General features: G+C 37.5%; 1 protein-coding gene across 3 annotated transcripts in view; it reads left to right on the forward strand.

The window, feature by feature from the left end:
* The window catches only part of MICU2 (mitochondrial calcium uptake 2), a 254652-nt gene that overhangs the window by 52190 nt on the left and 178309 nt on the right, over positions 1-24153 (forward strand). For 2 of the 3 annotated variants that reach the window (XM_064275343.1, XM_064275344.1), the window contains exons 2-3: positions 12734-12823; positions 14708-14852. In XM_064275343.1, coding sequence (XP_064131413.1) covers positions 12734-12823; positions 14708-14852 — 235 coding nt within the window. The remainder of the gene's footprint in view (positions 1-12733; positions 12824-14707; positions 14853-24153) is intronic. The other variant, XM_010593949.3, reaches the window with a different exon arrangement.

A 24153-nucleotide genomic window follows, 5' to 3' on the forward strand; every position in this document is an offset into this window, starting at 1 on the left:
TTTTCCCCACTCCCTTCCCAAGATCTAACTAGGATCATTCCCTTGATTATAAAAAGTACAGGAGTAAAATGATCAAATAAATTTTAAAAGGGAAAGATTATACCCACTTGCTAGCTCAGTCCCATGCCTACCCTTAAAGTATGAATGTAACAATTTATTATAACTAAGTTTTCACTAGTTTTGTCTCATATAGGATTCTGAAATTCTCAGGGGTCAGGGTAATGATTTTTAACAGGCACCCGAAGACCTCACTTTCTCAGACAGATGTTTCTCTCCTGAACTGGAAAGTCTTTGAAGGTTAAGGTGTAGAAACACAAGTTTCCCCCATTTGGCTCTACCTCTTGTAGAAGATATAAAAGGTTAGAGGCAGTTGAAGGAGAAAAGTGACTATGGGTAGTAGTAGTAGAGGCAGCTGAAGTGGTAAAATGGGACTTATTTAACAGTTATTTATTTCAGTTATCCTTGTTGCTAACTTGTTGCTAACTTAAAGCAAAAAAAAAAAAAAAGCAAATCTGTTTGTCTTTTAAATCATCATACACGTTCCATTATGGAATTTTTAGAACTCTTCGCTATTAAAACACCTTCAGAAATTAACTCCATGAGAACATGGACATTTTATCATGAAATATGTCAAAAAGAATAAAGTAAAAGCAGAAAAGGCAGTTTTGGCAAATTCTTGCTAGGCCTTAAATGAGTTGCTCTATGTTTGTACTTCACAGATACAAAACAGAGCTTTGCTTGAATAGTAAATCAGCTTTCCAAAACACATAATCATATCTGTGTATTACTACTTTATTTAGTAGTGATGTAATTTATAAACGTTAACAGAAATTTGGATAGCATGCATTCTTAGATGTTCTGCCAAAGCTTGGTAAAATGTCTCTCTCATCCCCCACTCATCGTCTGCAAATACATTTTAATAACAATGTTTTCTTAGAAATATTACGTTCAATTCTGTCCATGAACTCCAAACTGAAACCGAAAATCTCAGTTTTAATCTGAATATACCCTGGTATAAGGCTTGCAATCTGTCAGATCGTTCGTTCAGATTTACAGAGGTAGAGTGTGAAGTCACTGGGATGATCTAACTTCAGATCATTCTGTTCCTGAGATTCCGCAGGTTCTATAACAGGCATAAATTGTGGCAATATCCTGTGGTACAGTTAACGTAGCCACAACCTGTCAGAGGCTTTACCTTTTTCCTCTTGTTATGAAGGCTTTATTCCCCGCCCCCATTTGTGGTTTTAATAAAAGGAAACAATCTTTATTTCTGTTTGTATACATACTTGTTGAGTGAAATTGCCTGTTGCAAAGCACATATCCAGCTATATAAAGATATTTTAATAAATCACTCCCCAAAAAGCCCAGTGCCGTCAAGTTGATTCCGACTCATAGCGACCCTATAGGGTTTAAAACTATGTGGTGCAGTTCTACTCTATCCTATAGGGTCGCTATGAGTCGGAATTGACTCGATGGCACTGGGTTTGGTTTTTTTTCTTTTTTTTTTTTAGGGTTTAAAATATGTAAGTACAAAACCAAACTTTTACATATCGATTCAAAGACTGAAATTGTTTTAAAATTGTTATTTTTACACTTTGAGTTTGGGATTCGTTCCCATTAATATTCATTTATCCCTTACACACTTTCTTCATTTGTTAACCATCTGTTATATACTGGGCCCTGGGGATACAAAGAAAAAGATACTTCTCTTGAGAAATTCATTATGGGGGTATAGACAGTTCCAGTACACAGTCATTATAGCTTTGGTAAAAGTTTACTCAGTGTTCTGTAGGTACTCACAAGGAGGACACCTACCTCATAAAAGGTACTCAAGGAAGGACTGCTAGAGGGGGTAACTACCTGAGTTAAATCTTAATGATTAAGTTAGCCAGATGAAAAAGGGACAAGGAACTATATTACATGCCTACCTTTGCCAAGTATTTTAATTGTAATTAGAATCAAGTGACTAATCTATCATCTGAAAAGGTATGCAGTAAAGTTTTATTAAAGTTCATCAAAGGTAGCCAGGTGAATAACAATACTTTTGATGGATTTTCAGATATTTATGTAATTTTTGTTTTACATAAGAAATGTGTCTCTCCCTTTGTTTATGCTCTTGTTCATTATTTTCCTATTTGTCTTAATTTTTTTTTTTTTAATAATTCTATTTTTGTTTTGGGTAAAATTTTTGTTTCTGGGCAATCAGCATACATTAGTCTTTTGTTTTTTGTTTTAATAATTCCAATCTTGAGCAAATTCTGTATAGTGTTAGGGTGTAGGGCTTCTTCAGCCACAAGCTTTAAAAAGCCATCTTCACTATGATCTTCCTGTAAGCTGAGGAAACAAAAGGAGGGAACACCCATTTCCTGGGTTCCCAGAATCTAGAAGTCTGAGTGAATCTCAGAGAATGTGTGGAAGCATGAGGAGAAGCAAGGCAGGATGAATCACTTTCCTTCTACAATCCCAAACTAGAAAACACTACAGCTGCACGTTGCAGCTGTTCCCCGAGAAGGAATGGAAGGAAGGAGAGAAGGATCCTTTAATCCATTCCTTCTTTGCTTTGTACTGTGTCATATAGTATAAGATACGATGTCCTTAATGTTATTATTCATAGCGGTAGCCTCTTTTTATGACTCAGCCATCTGATAACAGCACTTTACCCAGGCCTCCTTGAACGTCTCAGCTTCAAGGAGAACTTTTTACATGGGTATGTTAGGTTCATTTTTTTGTTCCTGTAATTAGATCATAGCTTATATCACAAAAAGTTCTGTGTTACTACTCTGGATCTACTTCTCAGCTGCCCAATATTACTCTGGTATATGTTTCATTTTGAAAAGTATTACCCTGGTATATATTTCAGAAAATATTACTCTGGTATATTTTTTATTTTGAGAAGTAAGAAGTCAAAGTGTCATGGTTGGTAAATAACACTGGAAAAAAATAATTATCAGAATTTGAAACGTATCATTGTAAGGCATACACATTTGCTAAAATGCTGATTGTTCCTTTTTCTTACTTACATTATAGCACTTAGCCACTTCCTAGTATGCCTCCCCATATAGAAAGTGAGTGCCTCTTCTTCCATCGTTTTATCTGTAATGCAATGCGTGGTCACAGGATTGTTGTTGTTAGGTGCCCTCGAGTTGTCTCCAACTCATAGCGACCCTGTGTACAACAGAACAAAACACTGCCCATATCCTGCGTCGCCCTCACCGTCTTTGCCGTGCTTAAGCCCATCGTAGCTAGTCCGTCAGTCCATCGGGTTGAGGGTCTTGCTGTTTTTCGCCGACCCTCCACTTTACCAATCATGATGTCCTCCTCCTGATAACATATCCAAAGTACATGAGAAGTAGTCGCAAAGAGCATTCTGGTTGTACTTCTTGCAAGACAGATTTGTTCATTCTTTTGGCAGTCCGTGGTATCACGAGATATACATCTTTAAAAAAAAAAAAAAAAGCCCGTTGCCGTCTAGTCGGTTCCGACCCATTAGAGACCCTATAGAACAGAATAGAATTGCCCCATAGGGTTTCCAAGGAGCATCTGGTTAATTGGAACTGCTGACCTTTTAGTTAACAGTTGATCTCTTAACCGCTGTACCACCAGGGCTGTCCAGTATAGGGAAATAAGTTAAAAGCCAACTCAGTCTTTCTTTAAAATTTTTTTTTAATTATGGTTGTGATTCTTCTAGGAAGATACTGAGATTTTGAGTTAAGGCTCTAATTTTTTTTTTTTTTTAACGACTTGAAACCTAATTTAAACGTTTTGTTTATTGTATAAACACATATGCATGTGTGTGTATGTGTGTATATATATATATATATATATGATGTAACTCCTAGAAGGTAATTATTGAGGAAGGAGAAATGACTGTTCTGCACAGTGACCTGATCAGAAAAGAGAAAGCAGCTTTTAGGAGAGAAGATGCTTATTTATTTATTCATCAGCATCTCCTGACAGTGGCCACTCTTTTCCAGACAGAAATCTATAGGTTTTTAAATATATATATAGATATATGCCATTTCATTTTGCTATGCTCATCTAATAAAGCTGCCCTAGCTCTCTTCCAGCCTTTGTAAAGAAGTCTAGACTAGGTCATCAGTACATCAGATAATATTCAGAAGCTTTTTTTTTTTTTTTTAGAGAGAAGGGTTCCCAGAGCTTCCAGGTTTCCCGAGAATGGCTTTTATCTCTTTGGCTAATATGCCGTCACTTTATAAAATTTATTATGAACCACAGCTTATGCAATTAATATTTCTAATTTAGTCTGGCAGTATTTTGTTTCATATGAAATAAGATCCTCCTGCTTCAGAACAAAGTGGAAGTCTTGTTCAATGAGTGAAATTTCCAATTGTAAAGTTTTCTTTAAGAAGATAAGCTATTTTTTCAGTTACACTATTGAAGGCTCAAAGACAAAGCAATTATATTTTATCCAGATTATTATAAATTCTAAAATAAGGGCTCCACATAAGTGAGATTTTACTATATTATATGTAATATAATGTATGTATATATTGGAATTATTAGCTGCAACAGTGAAGTAAGGCCCTTTCTTTTTCTGCTTTCTTCCTAAGAAATACAGAGACCAAAAGAATGTTCAACAAAGAACAGAAAACTAACTTTTTCCAGTTTGTCACTTTGTGGATAAAAAGTAGAGACAGAATGGTGAAGCACCTGTTGCTTTAAAGGCATTAAACTAATGAAATGTTTTAACTGAAGTCATCAGCTTTCAAAGATCTCTTTTATCCAGTTTACATCACTCATGGCTCTTAATTCCTTTGTCACATTTTTTACTGCATTACAAGTAATCCTTGGACTCCATGGAGCATTTTATATGTAACCAGAAGCATGTAGATGGTTCTCATGTATTCAGTGTAGGCCCAAATCCCAGCATTTCTTCTGCTCCTTCTTTCCCATATATTTAGTGTTAGGCGCAGATTTGGAAAGCACATAGTTCTGGTAACAGGAGGAATTTATCCCCTACTCCCACCACTGTCCACCTATAGAGACTTTTAAATTCAGTCGAAGGGTAGGTTTAGGATAACAGAGAGCTACCAGCAAGCCATAAGCAGCCCTTTGATCTCTGCCACTGCATTCCATATTCTGAGACCCCTTTTGGGCTAGCTAGTTCCTTGGACAGCTGCTTCTCTTACACCAGTCCATCAGTTATTTGTATGTAACAGTATACATCGGCTGGTAGAGTAGATTTATAGAAGTATCCTATGGAATCTCGTTATTCAGATAAAGGTTAAGATTAATATTGTTTATTTCAGTCCCACTGGAATAGTTCTGTTGAACTGCAATTAACAGGTTGGAATGAAGGGGTGCAAAATGTTCCCTCTAGCCTTTCATGTTGAATGGCTTTAATGCTGTTATTTCCCTTGCACTGCTTTTATATCCCCACATAATATATAAGCGCAATTTGTGACTTTTAAGATTAATCTTAGAGATAATTATGTTTGGTCTTCTACCTGTGTCATTTTTGTATTAACTCTAGAGAATGTATTTTAAAAAGCTAAATCCAGCAATAAGGGTACCATAGTTCTAACCTTATTTAGAGTTTCTCATGTATCCCTTAGATTATCAAAGAGACTGAAACTTATCAGTGTTCCCTGAGGTCTTCTAGGATTATTCAAAACCTAGAGTACACACATAGGGCGCTGGCACATAGAATAGAAATTCGAGTGAAGTTTTTTTCCACTATATTTTTGAAATATGTGTTTGATTTGCTCTTTCTCTTCGTTAAGCACAGCGGGTATACGTATATGAAATCTTTGGTGTCTTTTCCCTGTTTGCTTTCACCCCTTTATGCTTTTCTTTTGCCTTCTATGTGATCTTTTCCCGCCAATCCTAGAGTCCATGTATTTTCTGCAATGGTGATTCTAATCTTTACTGTTTATCAAAGCACTTTTCTTCTGTTTCTTTTATTCACCTCTCTTTGTAAATATTTCTATTGTTTTATGTCTCATCTTTGCTCTCTTGTGTTATAAGGTCTATCATTTCTTTAATTTTCTATAAAGGTTTCTCTTTTTTCTTTCAGAATTTGATCTTTGTTGTCATTTGTTTCCTATTGCTCTTGCCTTCATTTTCCCCAGAATTATGCATAGGCATTACACTGGGTTTTGAATAGGAGACAGTCTAGCTAGTCTGCTGTTTCCCAAAAACAATGTAATCAGATATCCTTGACTCCTTTACATGTTGATCTAAACACTTTTTTCTTTCTATTAGAATATTAGCTAAAGAACAGAATGTTAGTACTTTCTATCAACTGTTCAATCATTCAGCTGTCTGAGGGATTTGGGGAAGAACTGGCCTATGAATTACTACAGCTGGGAACATGTCTCTGCCCTGGATCTACTGTGTTTGGAAGTTCTGCTGTTCTGTGAAGTTGAGGCTTATTCTATACCATGAGTGTGGCCTTTGGGTTTTACTTTGTTCCTCCATCTGGGAATGTCTGCCACTTTAGGGAAAAGTCCTTGCAGTTTATAGGTTTCAGGTTACTGAAGTAGCAGAGTTTTCCCTAAAGTGGCCATGAATATAGTATTTCCCTATGCCTGAGCAGGCCATGTAACTTGCTGGTACTTGCAGCTAACACAGTTGTACTAGAAAATTACTTTTGACAAGACACAGAGAAAGAAAGTCAAGTGTGGGGTGTGTAGTCAGTGCAATGAGTGACAGGAGCTTCAAGTGGGACATTAAGCACTTTTCTTTGGCCTGCCCAGTCCCTACCTGTTGGAAGATATCACTGATAGGACTACTTCTAGCCCATGTGGTACCTTTGTGCAAATTAGAAAAAGACCCCTTCCTTAGTGCATTTCACTGCCATCCAGAAGATCAGTGTGTGATGTGAATGATGATCCTTTGTGTTGTGGAGCGCGCAGCTGTATATGAAGGCTCTAATCAGTAAGCTGTAACGGCCCTAATCAGTAAGTAACAGAATCCTGTCGTAAGTCAGAGACGACCTGTACTAATCTAGGCATTTGCACTTGCATTGTTGTTAGTCTCAGATATAACTTCAATATTGTGACCTTTGTAATTCCTCCCCATTCTCTCTGTCCAAACTGATATTCTGTGTTTACCAAAGCCTACATTTGCACTTTTTTGCCATAGTTTAGTTTACCAAGCCCAACCTACTAGCCACAAATATGCCAGAGTAAGAGAAGGCAGAGTTTAGAGATAAAGAAATGAGCCCCCAAAACAATATGATTAATTCAGGAGATATGAAAACAGCAACAACAAAACACCTGGAACCTGTGAAGGAAGGAGGAAAAAAACAAAGGAAAATAGGAGAAGAAAGAGAATATGCACACATGAACAGAAAAGGCGCACAAATGAAAGAAAGAGAACCAAACACAATGGGGATAGCTTACGTTTTCCACCAAAGGCTTGTAAACTATACTTTTAATTGTTCAGGTTAATGACATAGTTTGGCATGCATTATCCCAAGCCATAAATTAGTAGCATTTGCATACTAGCCACTTGTTCTTAACATTTATTAGGGGTAGTAGCCAAGCAAACTAGTTAACCAACCACGATAGGGGACTCAAAAGCCTGACTTCTGGTCCCTTGGACCGAGCTATTGGACTAGATAATTTCTAAGTCCCTTTTAACTCACAAAGTTCTGTGTTATGAATATCACCTATTTTCCTGCTGTAGACAAGGCACCATGCTAAATACTCTGCACAGTATAGTGAAGCACTAAATGCTCTGCACAATACTAAAGCACTAAATACTCTGCACAGTGTAGTGAAACAAAGAAAAAATAACGTGCCTTCAAGGATTTGCTCTTTAGTTGAAAATTAGATAAGAAACAGACAACTAGATTTTTAGCACATTGTATTTCTAAATATATCACTGTATTTAAGAGCTCAGCTACTGACCAAAAAGTCAGCAGTTTGAATCTACCAGCTGCTCCTTAGAAACCCTACGGGGCAGTTCTACTCTGTTATATAGCACCGCTCTGAGTCAGAATCAACTCAACGGAAACGAGTTTATGGTATATATGTGCATGCATATAAACATAGAGAGAGAGAGAGAAGCCACCACGTGTCTTGTCAGTTTGTCGTACTGTGGTGGATTGCATGTTGCTGTGATGTTGGAAGCTTTGCCACTGGTATTTAAAATACCAGTAGGGTCACACTTGTTGGACAAGTATCAGCTGAGTTTCCAAACTAAGAGTAGGAAGAAGGAACTGACAGTTTACTTCTAAAAAAACTGGCCAGTGAAAACCTTATGGATATCAGCAGAGCATTGTCTTACGCAGTGCCAGAAGATAAGCTCCTCCGGTTGGAAGACAGTCAAAATACGACTGGGGAAGAGCTGCCTCCTTGGAGTAGAGTCAATCTTAATGACATGGATGGAGTCAAGCTTTTGGAACCTTCATTTGCTGATGTGGCACAACTCAAAATGAGAAAAACCAATTGCAATCATTCATTAATAATCGGAATGTTGAATGTATAAAGTATGAATCTAGGAAAATTGGAAGTCGTCAAAATGAAATGGAACTCACTAAACATCAATATCCTAGGCATTAGTGAGCTGGAAAGGACTGGTATTGGCCATTTTGAATCAGGCAGTCACATGGTCTGCTATGCCAGGAATGATAAATTGAAGAGGAACGGTGTTGCATTCATCTTCAGAAAGAACATTTCTGTGCTGAAGTACAATGATGTCAGTGATAGGATAATATCCATAGGTCTACAATGACGACGAGTCAAATTTACAGAACCAACCACTAATGCCAAAGATGAAGAAATTAAAGATTTTACTAACTTCTGCAGCCTGAAATTGATCAAAAGTGCAATCAAGATGTGTTGATAATTACTGGTGATTGGAATGTGAAAGTTAGAAACAAAGAAGAAGTAACAATAATTGGAAAATAGGGCCTTGGTGATAGAAACAATGCCAGAGATCACACCGTAGAATATTTCGAGACCGATGACCTATTCTTTGGAAATACCTTTTTCAGCAACAAAAATGATGACTATACATGTGGACCTCATTGGATGGAATACGCAGGAATCAAATCATCTACATCTGTGCAAAGAGACGATGGAAAAGCTCAATATCTTCAGTTAGAACAAGGCCAGGGGCTGACTATGGAACATACCATCAGTTGCTCATATGCAAGTTCAAGTTGAAGCTGATGAAAATTAGAACAAGTCCAGGAGAGCCAAACTGCAACCTTGAGTATATCCCACTTGAATTTAGAGATCATCTCAAGAATAGATTTGACACATTGAACACTAACGATCAAAGACCAGACAAGTTGTGGAATGACATCAAGGACATCATACATGAAGAAAGCAAAGGGTCATTACAAAGACAAGAAAGAAAAGAAAAGACCAAAGTGGATGTCAGGAGAGACTCTGAAACTTGCTCTTGAACGTCGAGCAGCTAAAGCATATGGAAGAAATGGTGAAGTAAAAGAGCTGAACAGAAGATTTCAAAGGGTGGCTTGAGAAGATCAAATAAAGTATTATAATGAGATGCGCAAAGACCTGGAGTTAGAAAACTGAAAGGGAAGAACGCACTTGACGTTTCTCAAGGTGCAAGAACTGAAGAAAAATTCAAGCCTCGAGTTGCAATATTGAAAGATTGTATGGGAAAAATATTAAATGACATAGGAAGCATCAAAAGAAGATGGAAGGAATATACAGAGTCACTGTGCCAAAAGAATTGGTCGCTGTTCAACCATTTCAGGAGGTAGCATATGATCAAGAACTGATGATCCTGAAGGAAGAAGTCCAAGCTGCACTGAAGGCATGGGCAAAAAACAAGGCTCTAAGAATTGACGCAGTATCATTTGAGATGTTTCAACAAGTGGATGCAGTGCTGGAAGCGCTTACTTGTCTATGCCAGTAAATTTGGAACATTTACCTGGCCAACTAGCTGGAAGAGATCCATATTTGTGCCTATTCCAAAGAAAGGTGATCCAACCAAATGCAGAAATTATCAAGCAATATCATCAGTATCAGACACAGGTACAATTTTGCTGAAGATCATTCAAAAGTGGTTGCAGCAGTACATCAACAGGGAGCTGCCAGAAATCCAAGCCGGATTCAGAAGGGGACGTGGAATGAGGGTTATCAATTGCTGATGTCAGATGGATCTTGGCTGAAAGCAGAGAATACCAGAAAGATGTTTACCTGTGTTTTATTGGCTGTGCAAAGGCATTGGACTGTGTGGGTCATAACAAATTATGGATAACATTGCAAAGAACGGGAATGAGGAACCTGTACAGACCAAAAGGCGGTCGTTCAAACAGAACAAGGGGATACCGCATGGTAAAGTGAAGAAAGGCGTGCTTCAGGGTTGTATACTTTCACCATACTTATTCAAGTTGTATGCTGAGCAAATAACCTGAGAAGCAGGACTATATGAAGAACACAGCATCAGGATTGGAGGAAGACTCATTAACAACCTTCGTTATGCTGATGATACAATCTTGCTTGTTCAAAGTTAAGAGGACTTGAAGCACTTAGTGCCAAAGATCAAAGACCCAGCCTTCATATGGATTACACCTCAACGTATAAAAACCCAAACCAAATCCAGTGCCGTCGAGTCGATTCCTACTCATAGCGACTTTATAGGATAGAATAGAACTGCCCCATAGAGTTTCCAAGGAGCACCTGGCAGATTCGAACTGCCGACCCTTTGGTTAGCAGCATAGCACTTAACCAGTACACCACCAGGGTTTCCCCTCAACATAAAGAAAACAAAAATCCCCATGACTGGACCAATAAGCAACAATCATGATAAACGGAGAAAAGATTGAAGTTGTCAAGGATTTCATTTTATTTGGATCTACAGTCAGCACCTCTGGAAGCAGCGGTCAAGTGGTCAAAAGACACATTGCATTGGGCAAATCTGCTGCAAATGATCTCTTTAAAGTGTTCAAAAGCAAAGATGTCACTTTGAGGACTAAAGTGTGCCTGACCCAAGCCATGGTGTTTCTGATTGCCTCATATGCATGTGAAAGCTGGAGAGTCAATAAGGAGGGCTGAAGAAGAATTGACGCCTTTGAATGGTGGTGTTGGTGAAGAATATTGAATATACCATGCACTGCCAGAAGAACAAACAAATGTGTCTTGGAAGAAGTACAGCCAGGGTGCTCATTAGAAGTAAGGATGGGCAGACTTCATCTCACATACTTTGGACATGTTATCAGGAAGGACCAGTCCCTGAAGAAGGACATCATGCTTGGTAAAGTATTAAAAAAAAACCAAACCCAGTGCTGTTGAGTCGATTCTGACTCATAGCAACCCTATAGGACAGTGTAGAACTGCCCCATAGAGTTTCCAAGGAGCACCTGGTGGATTTGAACTGCCAACCTTTTGGTTAGCAGCTGTAGCACTTAACAACTATGCCATCAGCGTTTCCTGGTGAAGTATAGGGTAAGTGAAAATGAGGAAGACCCTTAATGAGATGGATTGACAAGGTGGCTGCAACGATGAACACAAGCATAACAACGATTGTGAGGATGGCACAGAACCCAGCAGTGTTTCATTATGTTGTACACAGAGTGGCTGCGAGTCAGAACCAACTTGACGGCACTAACAGCAGCAGTACTAATGGACTCAAGGTGATGGGACAGATTTGGGGTCATTTGTGTATCAGTAGCCTTCTAAATTGGTGATTTGTAATCCTTATGACAGCTTCAAGATGAAAAATCAGCTTATGAAAGGGGGCTTTGGTTTCACCTCCTGTACATTTCCCTGTTTGTTGGAGAGGATATTTAACCAAAATTGAAGGAGATAACAAACAACCCAGTCAACCAGTCAACTTAATAAAATGGTACTTTTCTAAATAATTGGCTCTTCTCAAGGCTCTGGAAATGTTATGCTTATGCAAGTTGTGGACACATCTCAGGCAGATAGAATTTTTAGTGTCTAAACCTTCTAGAATTAAAAATTAGATTTCTCTGAAAATAGTTTTCACGTCTTGCTGAGAATGGAAGGTTTTTGTTTTTATTCCTTGATCATTCCAGATACAAGTTAGGACCAGGTAAGAGTAAGATTGCTACAAGATAGAGAAGAAAGTGAAAACCAGAAAAACCAGAGTTAATGAAATGGTCCATTTTGTTATGAGACCTGTAGAGGTGTAGGGATAAATGAGTAATTGACCCCTTTTAGTTGGTTGAAGTTTGGAATTTGTTTATACACAAAGGATTAAGTTGTTGGTAAAAGGTATTTTTTAGCCAGTCATGAACAACTTAGGAAGTATAATGGAGCCAACATTTGTTTAATGATGAAAATATATTTCTGTATAGATTATTAATTTTAATTTAATACACTATATATTAAATATATAAATATATCAATATAAAAATTATGTAACTGAAAATGTATATGACCATGTTCACTGTCTTTCAGTTCTTCTAATATACTGTATTTTCTCTTACATCTAGGACTTCACAAATGCTGCTGTGACCTTTACTCAGAATACCCTTACTCATTCTTCTGTCCCTAGCCCCATCCTCATTCTTTCTGTAAATTCACTGCCACCGCACTTACTACATTCTGTTGGGATTAGTGTTTATCTTGTTTTCCAACAGATATTCAGTAGCAATTTGTTAAATAAAATGATAATACATACCTGTTGCTGCATATAGATATTCATAGTTTACTACAAACGTGTGAACAAACGCATGTACCAAAACTCAAAAACCCGTTGCTATTGAGTCGATTCCAACTCATGGTAACCCCAAGTGTTACAGAGTGGAACTGTTCCATAGGGCTTCATGGGCTGTAATCTTTATGGAATGAGATCACCATGCCTTTTCTTCCATGGCACTGCAGGATGGATTCGAGCTGCCAATCTTAAGGTTAGTAGTCAACACAAACTGTTTGTGCCACCTAGAGACCTGTGTGGATATATATATATACATATATGTGGTGGTGGCCCAGTGGTTAAGCTCTCAGCTGCTAACTGAAAGGGCAGCGTTTGGAACCCACCAGCTGCTCCAAGGAAGGAAGATGTGGCAGTCTGCTTCCATAAAGATTTACAACCTTGAAAACCCTTATGTGGCCGTTTACCCTGTCCTATAGAGTCACTGTGAGTCAGAATCGACTCAGCAGCGATGGGTTTATATGTACATGTTTATATGGATCTGCCTCATGTATTTAAAAAAATCACAAAATATTTATAAAATTCAGTTTTCTGTTTACTAGCCCTTGAGTTATTTTTTAAGAGTAGTAATTTTAGGAGAAGGAAAAGCAAGGACATGATAGACAAGTTCCGGGGAAGACAGGAAAACATATCACTGCAGTATGATTGAGTATACTTTGTCCAGCATTCTGGTGGGCATATACAGAATACAAAAGAAGAATAGAACCGGTTGCTCAAGGTAACCTATAGCCTAATTGAGGAGAGAAAATTAACACTATATAGAGAATTGAGATCAGCCCTAAGGAGGTGTTAACAGCTTTAAATTTTGAAGGGTTTAAGCTACTGGAGTGTACTTTTTTTCCCATTTCAATTCAAGTCATTACTCACTGAGCATCACCTGTGTGTCAGGGTAGGTAATAGGATCAGTCCTACGTGTGAAAAGTAGGTGATATGTCCAGGAAGGATATTGTGGTCCCAGGTAGAGCAGTGCCTTGGGAAAGCAACCTGGGCTGAAGGTGTGCTGTTGGCTTTCACATTCTTTGTCAAGATTACTATAGTGACACTGACGTCAGTGTTACCAGCTGCACCATCATTCTCCAGTTGGCCTAGTTCACAATGCCCGATCATGTAGAAGGATAGTGTGTTCCTAAGAGCCAGACAGACCTTGTTTGGGATCCTGGCTCTGCCATTTACTTTCCAGTTTCCCTAGCTATAATGGTATCTCTTCTTCAGAGTTATAAGGATTAACTAAGTAATTTATTTTAAATACTTAATTAGCACAGTGCCTAGCACATAGTAAGTGTTCAATGAAAGGTTTGCAAGGAGGGTTTCAATGTTGTCTATTGACAGTTGGATCCTGTTGCCTGAGTTAGCAGTTCTTTAACGCTAACAATATTTTGCTCATCCCTGTTCTTTTAGCACTTATTTTTTATAACATATTGTTCTGAGAGCAGAGTTGGTAGCAGATAAGGCACGTTTTATCTTTATAAAATCATAACTTTATGTCATATGTTGCCTGCCTATCTCTCTGATTATATCTTCTACCATTCTCTTCCTTACACAGTCACTCTAGTAACATTGGCCTTCCTGCTCTTCCTTGAACACACCAAGCTTATCCCCTGCACATGATCTCTGTTCTTGGTTTACCTTTTCCTTAAAATGCTTTTCTCCCAGAGAGCCCCGTGGTTCATTAGTTCCACCTCATTTAGTCTCTTTATTGAAATATTACCTCTTCAGGAGGGCCTTCGTGAGTGTCCTCTATAAAATAGTGCCCCTTATCATTTTCTTATCCTGCTTCATATTTCTTCACGGCACTTCTCACTATCTTGTATCGTTTTACACGTTTATTCATTAATTGGCATTCCTCCTTTCTGGAATGTAAGTTCTCTCAGAGGAGTCTTGTTCACTGGTTCATCCTCAGTGCCTAAAACCATGTGTAGTAGTCACTCAGCAAATATTTGTTAAATGAATAGTTTAAAATTTTGGGCTGTGTTAACCTAAACACTAAAATTACTCTTTAAAAATGAGTATAGTAGTGACTGACTTTAGGAATAATATTGAAAAAAATCTTAAATTGCCATTTCTTTTTCTTTTCTTTTAGAAAAATGTTGACTCTGATGAGATGGTAGGGAAACTGTCTCTTCGAAAACAGCGCTTCATGCAGTTTTCTTCATTGGAACATGAAGGAGAATATTATATGACACCAAGAGACTTCCTCTTTTCAGTAATGTTTGAGCAAATGGAACGTGAGTTTTTTTGTTTTTAAGTTAAAGAAACCAATCATTAGGATTGAAAAAACTATTGGTGATAGCTTTTCTCCATTTTAATTACCATCATTCTTTGTACCGTACATTTACATTCCTTATAACATAAGGGTAATTAAACTTTTATATGTATCTATCTCAGAAATGGCACAAGTTGTTTTGTATGTGTTTTTTTTTTAAAAGAGACAAAGGAAAAATAGGTACATTTTAAAATGACATTAAATATATTATTGATAATAATTTGAGATGATCATTTTGGGGAGTATTGATATTTTAAGTTGAACAAAAACAATGCAACTAGACCAGTTATGAGGTGACTTAGTTGTCATGGAGTCATGATGCTATGGAAAATAAAATGAGAAGCAAAAATCCCAAAACTATAATTACATATTTTTATTTCATATACAGTAAATGCTCAGTTATTCCAAATGATGCCAGAAATTCTTAGTTTCATAACCTAAACTAGTCCCTTCTACTCTGCAGAGAGTAGATGTGTCCCTTGTCCTTTGTGCCCCATAGTGCAGCATCATTCTATGAAGATTTCTTGATTTCCTGACACCTTCAAGGTTCACCGGAAGTGCTGCCCTATAAATAGTTATATATGAGAAACAGCTGAGGTGGAGCTAAGGCAAGGTGAGGATGAAGAGAAATACAGATTGAATTGAAAAAGGTGGAGGGAACTTGGGAAGACATTCCAAAAATCGAGGGATGACATGACAACAAAACAAAATGAATGATCATGGCATGTTATAGGAACAATAAGTTCACCAGTCACTGAAACCAAAGGATTGGATTGAGGTGTAGTAAGAAATCAAATTGAAAAGCAAATAAGGGCCAGATTGGGCAGGAAATAAGGGTCACAGAAGATTTCAGTGACCCTGTCCATCCACCAGAGGAGTATGCATTTGGGGAAATGGGTTTACTTCATCTTGAACCTATGAGGAGGTAAGGAGGTTTTATGAACAGTTAAATAAGGTAGTAAAAAATGTATTTAAATTATTTTGGTATAGATTCTTTGGAGGTAATTTTGGCAGTATGTATCAAAGGCCTTAAAAATACTCGCTGCCTTCATTGCAGTAAGGAGTTCTGGGCACTGCAAGTAGTTAAGCACTTGGCCACTAACCAAAAGATTGGTGGTTGGAGCCTACCCAGAGGTACCTTGGAATAGAAGCCTGGCACTCTGCTTCTGAAAAACCAGCCATTGAAACTCCTGTGGAACATACTTCTGTTCTGACACACATGGGATCAATATGAGTCAAAATTGGCTTGAGGGTATCTGGTTTGTTTATTTTGGGTTTTTTTTGATGCAGTAAGTTCACTCCTCGAAAATTAGTCTGAGTAAATAGTCAGGGAAGTGCAAAAAGATTTCTTTAAAAAAGTAGTATATATGATTTACATTTTGCAAGAAACCTATAAAAGAAAAAGAAACAAAGTGTTTTCATATTGGGAAGGAAGAAATAAAACTCTCTCTGTTTGCAAATAACATGATCTTCTATGCAGGGTACCCTAAGGAATCCACTAAAGAACTATAGAACTAATAAGCAAGTTCAGCAAGGTTGCAGGATACAAATCAATATACAAAAAACATTTGTATTCCTATATCCTTGCAATTAAGAATCCGAAAATGAAATTAAGAAAACAATTGCATTTACAATAACATCAAAAAGAATAAAATACTTAGGAGTACAAAACGAAATATTATTGAAACACAGGTCTTTGTAATAAAACTGATTTTTTTTTAAGTAATGGAATGTTACCACTGGCCTTACTCCATCTGGAGCAAGGGAGAATGAAGAAAACCAAAGACACAAGGGAAAGATTAGTCCGGGGGACTAATGGACAACAACTACCACAGCCTCTACCAGACTGAGTCCAGCATAACTAGATGGTACCTGGCTACCACCACTGACTGCCCTGTCAGGGATCGCAGTAGAGGTTCCGGGACAGAGGTGGGGAAGAATGTAGAACAAAATTCAAACTCACACACACAAAAACAGACCAGACTTACTGGTCTAACAGAGACTGGAGAAACCCCAAGAGTATGGCTCCTAGATACCCCTCTAGCTCGGTACTGGTCACTCTTTAAGGTTCACCCTTCAGCCAAAGATTAGACAGGCCCATAAAACAAAACAAGACTAAAGGAGCACACTAGCCCGGGGGCAAGGATGAGATGGCAGGAGGGGACAGGAACCCAAGGTCGAGAAAGGGAGAGTGTTGACAGGTTGTGGGGTTGGCAACCAATGTCACAAAACAATATGTGTACTAATTGTTTGATGAAATGCTAATTTGTTTTGAAACCTTCATCTAAGTACAAAAAAAAAAAGGTAATGGAATATTAGACGCATTGAAGGGTAGTAGTTATCAGGAGAAATACATAGGTAGATGTAAGTTACAGAGAATGTTCTAGTTTTGGGGTTGAGTGATGAGTTTTGAGGTATTTGTTATTTTGTTATATATGTCTAGAACATTTTGATGTATCAAATTATGTATTTAAATTCATAATAAAATGAAAAAACTCTATTGAGTAGTAGTTTATGTAGTAATTAGGAAGAGAAGAGCAAAGGATAAGATTTTGCGGAGTCATAGTTGCAAAACAATAGGACCTATTCAGAGAAAGTGCCTAATAGTTCAGTATGGGTACATACAGAGGAGTGGCAGAAGATGAGGCTGCAGAAGTAGAAAAGTAGGCAGGGACTAAATTGTAAGGAGGAGCCTTGGATACCATCTTCCAAGTTGGATATATCTTGAGTGTGACAGGGAGCCTTTGGAGGATTTTTGGCTTGCGAGGCAAGAGGCTGCAGTCCAGGCTGGGGGAAATGAGGACATGGACACAAGTTAAGGCAATGACATTGTATGGGAGGTGAAAGAGACCTTTAAGAGTAGTTTAGGTGTTGGAGTCAGTAAAACTGTATTACTAAATATGGAGGAAGAAAGGGGTTAGAGAAGAGTAAAATTACTTCATTCAGCACTTACTCCCATGTACTGTGCTGTGTATTGGTGATACAGAAATTAACAAGACAAAGCTTACAGTCTGTTTAAACAAGGATAAAATAGTTTGAAAGTACTATAGTTGAGAAATGCCCCAATCTAGATTTCTAGTATAAGCTACAAGGTACTACATTAACTAAGACAGAAAATAAAACTATGAATAAAGGATTCAAGGTTTAATAGGATTTATCGTAAATTTGTACCCTTATGTATTCATTTAAAGATTTGCCATAAAAACTGAACAGCAGAAAGCAGGGAAAATAGTAAGGATGGAAAATAATTTGATTAAAAATATTAAAACTCAAAAACGATTCTTTAATTTTAATGAAGTTGTGATAAAAATTTTAATGATACTGCTAAATCTCCTAGCTAAAAGATTAACTCTACTTATATTAGTTTATATTAAAAACTAAAATCTATAGGTTGAATGCACAGATTGAGAAAGCAAAAATATTTCAAAAGTCTGAATACAATTAAGCCTGAAATCCCATAACAAAATTTTACCGTATTTGCCACAACCTGTTCTTTATTTCTTAGTTACTTTACTTCACATGTATAAGACCTTTAAAATGACGTTCAAAGATCTTTTTTTTTTTTTCCTTTTCCTAAAGGCAAGGACTTTTAAAGATAGATATACAATTCATTTTAGATTTTTAGAGTTTAGAAATACAGAAATGCTGTTTTTTAAGAAATCGTGGTTGCCTAAAGTGCTAGTTGCCAGCACCCACCTGTCATTTTGTCTTACTGTGGTGAATTGTGTGTCGCTGTCATTCTGGAAGCTATGCTACCAATATTTTGGATACCAGTAGGGTCACCCATGGTAAACAGGCTTCAGCAGTTTCCAGATTAAGACAGGCTAGGAAGAAAGGCCGGATGATTTACTTCTGAAAATTAGCCCTTGGAAACCCAATGGATCACAACAGAACATTGTCTGACTCACTTACTTGGGACACATCATCAGGAGGACATCATGTTTGGTGAAGTAAGGGTGTGGGAGACCCTCAATGAGATGGATTAGCACGCAGCCGCAACAGTGGTCTCAAACATGCTGGCAATTTTGAGAATGATGCAAGGCCGGGCGACGTTTTGTTCTGTTGTACATGAGTTAGAGTTGACTCAATGACAGCTAACAACAAGTGCTAGTTGAGAGTCCAGGTCAATTGTATCTTTCTCTCTCTAACTTTTCCCTAAATTTCCAGGATTACTCCATAGATTTTGTAATCAGACATATCACATAGATTTGAATCCTGGTTCTCCCACTGATTATCTGTGGGTCGTTGATCAAATTCTGAAATAATGTATAGGTTTTATTTTCCTCGTTAGTAAAATGGGATAATAATATCTACCTTGCAGGGCCTAGTTCCTGACACAGCATCTGCAAATGGGATATGGCCAGTAACAACTATATTATTATCTTGTAAAAACCTCTATTATAGCCTTTATCAAATTGTGTCCTAGTTATTTTACTATAGATCACCTCCTTAAGTGAACCATATGTGGTTAAAAAAATAATAATACTGTAAACCACAACCCAAATCCATTGCCATCAAGTCAATTCCAATTCATGGCAACCTCATGTGTTACAGAGTAGAATTGCTTCATAGGGTTTTCAGTGGCTGTAATCTTTATGCAAGCAGATAGCCAGGCCCTTCTTCCATGCCTCTGCTAGGTGGGTTCGAACTGCCAACCTTTAGGCTAGCAGTGGAGCACAAACTGTACCACCCAGAGATGTTTGATACCTTTGTTACCATAACAACGTTAAAAAGGCAAACCTAAGCTGGAGGCAAGGAGGGAAGTGTTTGCAAGATAAATGTAGGACTTAGAAAAGTTTTTCACAAATCAATAAGAAAAAAATGAACAAGGATACTAAAAGTAATTTCCAAAGAAGGAAAACAAGTGACTGGTAAGCATATGAAGTAATGTTCAACCTCACTAGTAATCAAAGAAATGCATAGTGAAACGACAATGAGATACTAATTTTTGGTAGATAAAATGATAATGCTCAATGATGGCAAGTGTTAGGAAATGGGTCGTTTCATATTCTAGAGGACCTGTAAATTGGCATAACTTTTCTAAAAGCAAGGAGCCCATGTGGTGCAGCATTTAAATGTGCGACTGCTAACTGAAAGGTTGGCACCAGCTGCTCCAAGGGAGAAAGATGTGGCATTCTGCTTCCATAAAGATTACAGCCTTGGAAATCCTATGGGGCAGTTCTGCCGTGTACTGTAGGGTTGCTAAGAGTCGGAATTGACTCCATGGCAGTGGGTTTTTTTTTTTTTTTTTTCTCTAAAAGCAGTTTTTGGAAAATTAAACTCCTTTAAGAAGTACTTCCGCTTTGATATTGTGATTTTATTTCTAAGAATTTGTTTTCAGGAAATAACTTAGAAAATACAACAAAGGTTTAGAATGTTCATTGTAATTTTGTATATCATGATGTAAAGATCTGAAACAACTTACATGTTCAATAATAAAGCATTGGCAAAATGAATTATTGTACAGCCATTAAAGGCTTTTGTACAAAGACATTTGTTATCATTAGAGGATGTTCATATACACAGTTAAGCAGGTATTTAAAAAGTATATATAGAGTAAGATCCCATTTTTTGTCTTATATGTATATATGTGTATAAATAAATTATAGTCTCAAGGTTATTCACCAAATTGCTAACAGTTTGTTGTGGCTTATGAAATTATCAGTGTTTATATTTTCTTTTTCCCACATGGTTTTCTAATTTATCTACAATAAACATTTATAACTTGTACAAAAAAGAGAAAAAAATTAAAGTTAAAAACACTCCTTAGGAAATCTGCCATTTAAAAGGTAAGTGAAGGAAGAAGAACCACTTACAGAGATTTGTAAAATGTGACCATTGACCCAGGATGAGAATGCAGTATCATGGAAGTCAGGGGAGGTGTGTTCAGTAGTGTAGATGCTATAGAAAGATCCGGTAGGATGGGAACTGCCAAGAGGCTGCTGAATTTGGTCACTAGCATGGGTCGTTAGGATCTCTGGTAGATCAGTTTCAGAAAAGTAGTGGGTAGCTAAGGAGACAGTGAGGAGGAAATGAGAATGATTTCTTTTTCCAAGAGTTTTTGGTTCTAAAGGGTACAAAGCAGGATGATAATAAGAGGGAAAACAAAGTAGAATGAAAGAATTCCTTAGAAGTATGTATAGCCGAAGAGCTATAAATGTGTATGCTATGTGTTATACTAAAATTTATTTATTTATTCATATTAGAATCTTTGTCAACATTTGACGTACCATATACTTATAAATTATGCATATTGATTTCTGTTTTCACTTAACTCAGTGGTTCAAACCTTTGACTTTCATTAGACATTTGTATTTTCTTTCTCAACTAATATCAACTATTTTTTTACTTCTGTCTAATGAAGTTGAAGAATTTTTCCCTCTTTTATGTCCTTTCACTAGAATCTAATTTTTGCTTTAGTCTGCCTAATTTTAGCCATAGGTCCATGCTGTTTTTCTAATCAGGTTAAAAGTTCCCATGGCTTTCTTCTTTGTTTCAAGTTTTATGTAACCCTTGATTTAACCAATTTAGTTTCTTATAACATTTCTACTTGTGTTATTCATTGGAATGCAATTAAACTCTATCAGAAGGCATTTAGCTAAATCAAGAATTTGGTAATTTTACAGGCCAAATAATACATCCTTTATGCATGTGATGTACTTCATCTTCATTTTTCATCATGGATAATAATAATAATAATCTTGCTTGCATTCCTCCAGATCATGATTAACAGGAAAAAACAAGGCCAACCTGTTCACCCATGATCTCCATGTATAAACAGATGGAAACAAAACACTCTGAGATTTATTAATCCTAAACTCATTTCTACCAGATCTCCATCTTTTGGGACTCTTTACAAATAACACACTGTATTGATAGTGATAGATGAGCCTCGTTTAAGCCATCTCTCCAGGCCTCTTTCAAGTGGAGGCCGGCTACTCATGCCCCCTTCCTCCATGCTAAGTTTGGAGGAAATCATTCTCATTCTCCCGTTGCACACTCTAAAAACCATAAAAACATCTTCTTTTGAAACATAGGTTACCCGGCTGAAATGTTATTTTCCCTTTCTTAATGCTATTTTCTACCAAATTCCAAGTCTTGCTGCTGTTTTTCTGTTGAATTCCTTTAACCTATAGTTTTTTTTTTATAGTTCTTTAGATCTCCTCAATTCCAGTGGCCCTTACCTTCATTCTTAACATCCCATGTCTATTACCTGCAATTGCTTCCGTTTTGAAGTTCCAGAATTTCATTCTCTGGCAACAGTCTATTATCGTTCCACCATTCTCACTTTCTAATACTCAATACACCTATCCTTTGACCTCATAAAAACTTCTAGTCTCAACTGTTATTCTCAAGCCCTCTGTTCCTTCTGGATCTTCTTCCCTGTTTCTGTGGTTTGTCATTTTTTCACCAGGGCTTTCAACCAGTTCTTCCTGGTTCAGTCATGGCCAAGAAGGTGACACCAGAACGTACCTGAATTCTTTAAATGTGGGTGACCTGGAACCATAGCCAGAACGGGAAAAGTTACAGGCCAAATCCCTGCTAGAAACTTAATCTCACTCTTAGAAAACAAGGACAGTGTATGTGTTACATAGCAACCAAATCCCTTGCCCATCAGATTCTGCACAGAGTCAGAAAGAGCGGTGCCCAGCTCACTGGCTAGTGTTGTCCGTGCTGCTTTGAACATGTGCAGGTCTTCTCAGACCTCACAGTAATCCAGTCTCGCGCGTTAGGCTCACTGTTCATCTTCTGAGTCTCATTCCTGGGCTTGGACCTGTAATTTTTCCCATTCTGATTATAGTTCTGTATCACCCAAATTTTAAAAATTCAAGTCTCTCCTGGTTTCACTTCATCGGCCATGACCGAACCAGTTTGAACTGGTTCAAAGTCCTGTTTTTCACTCTTTAATAACTGCTTTCAAATATCTTTCCCCTTTGTCCTTCTTTCTGTTGAACTTAGCCTGTGATGAACTATTGGAGAAAACAATATGATTGTGCAGATTGGGGCTACTAAATTCATGTTCTTCACCTTCCCCAGTTGTGTGCAAAAGTGAGAAGGAGCAGCTGAAGAGATAGGAAGTAAACCAGGAAAATAATGGTATTCTGAAATCCAAGTGAGGAAGATGTTTCAAGGAAGAGGGAATGATCAGCTGTGAAAAGTGCCACTGAGAAGTCAAGTAAGATGAGGACTAAGAATTGACCATTGGATTTGGGAACATAAAGGTCATTGGTGACCTTTATAAGAATAGTTTGGTGGAGTGGTGTGAAAGCAAAACCCTGACTGGAATGAGTTTAAGAAAAAGTAGGAAAAGAAAATGGACAAAGCAAAAATAGACAATGAAGGGGTTTGCTATAAAGGTAAGGGAGTGAGATGAATCAGTAGATGGAGGTGTGAGATCAAGAGAGGATTTTTTTTTTTAAGATGGAAGAAATAATATATGTTAGCAGATGAGACAGAGGACGACTGACAGTGCAGGGAAGAAGGAAACATTTCTAGGACAAAATCCTTGAGAAAGCAAGAGGGGAAGAATGTAAGTACATAAGTGGAAGTTTGGCATTTTAGGTAGGAGCGCAGATATTAGAGCACAGACACTATCCATCACAGTGGCGGAAAAGGCAACCTATGTGGTTATTTGGTAGGAACTTGCAGAAGTGGTCTTCTGTCTCTCTTTTTCTCAGTGAATCAGGAAGCTGAGAGTGAAGAGGGGAAAGGTGTTGGAGGCTTTCGAAAATAGTCTTCTAAAACAAGAGAGATTGAGAAGTACAGTATGATTGCCTTATAAAAGTCCCACTTGAGGTTATTAGTCATGAATTTAGAATGAGTCTGATCTGCATGATTGTGGTTATTTTTCTCCATCATGATCAGCTGCACAAGCACTGGCATGGAATAGGCAGAGAATTGATTGATTCTAACCAGGGTTGTGGTTAGCCAGGAGCATAAGACAAAGTGAAAGAGAGGCAAGAAAGTTGATGTATATACGAGGGACTGAGCCAGATGGGAAGTTAGGACATGAGTAAGGGAGGAATAATGAAAAAGAGGTAGAATCCAATAGATTGCAGGGCCCAGTGGGATCAAAGGATAGTTGGAGTTGACATACATAAACGAGGAAACAGAAGAACAATAGGCATTACTATTGTAGAAGAGTACAGAAACTGGCTTTGAGTATTGGCTCTGCAACTCAGTAGCAGTGTATCTTTGAGCAAAATATTTTAAGATTTTCTAGCTTAGGTTTCATCATCAGTAAGATGGGAATGCTAGTATTA

The sequence above is a fragment of the Loxodonta africana genome, chromosome 23, assembly GCF_030014295.1.
Source record: "Loxodonta africana isolate mLoxAfr1 chromosome 23, mLoxAfr1.hap2, whole genome shotgun sequence".
In the NCBI taxonomy this organism is placed as follows: Eukaryota; Metazoa; Chordata; class Mammalia; order Proboscidea; family Elephantidae; genus Loxodonta; species Loxodonta africana.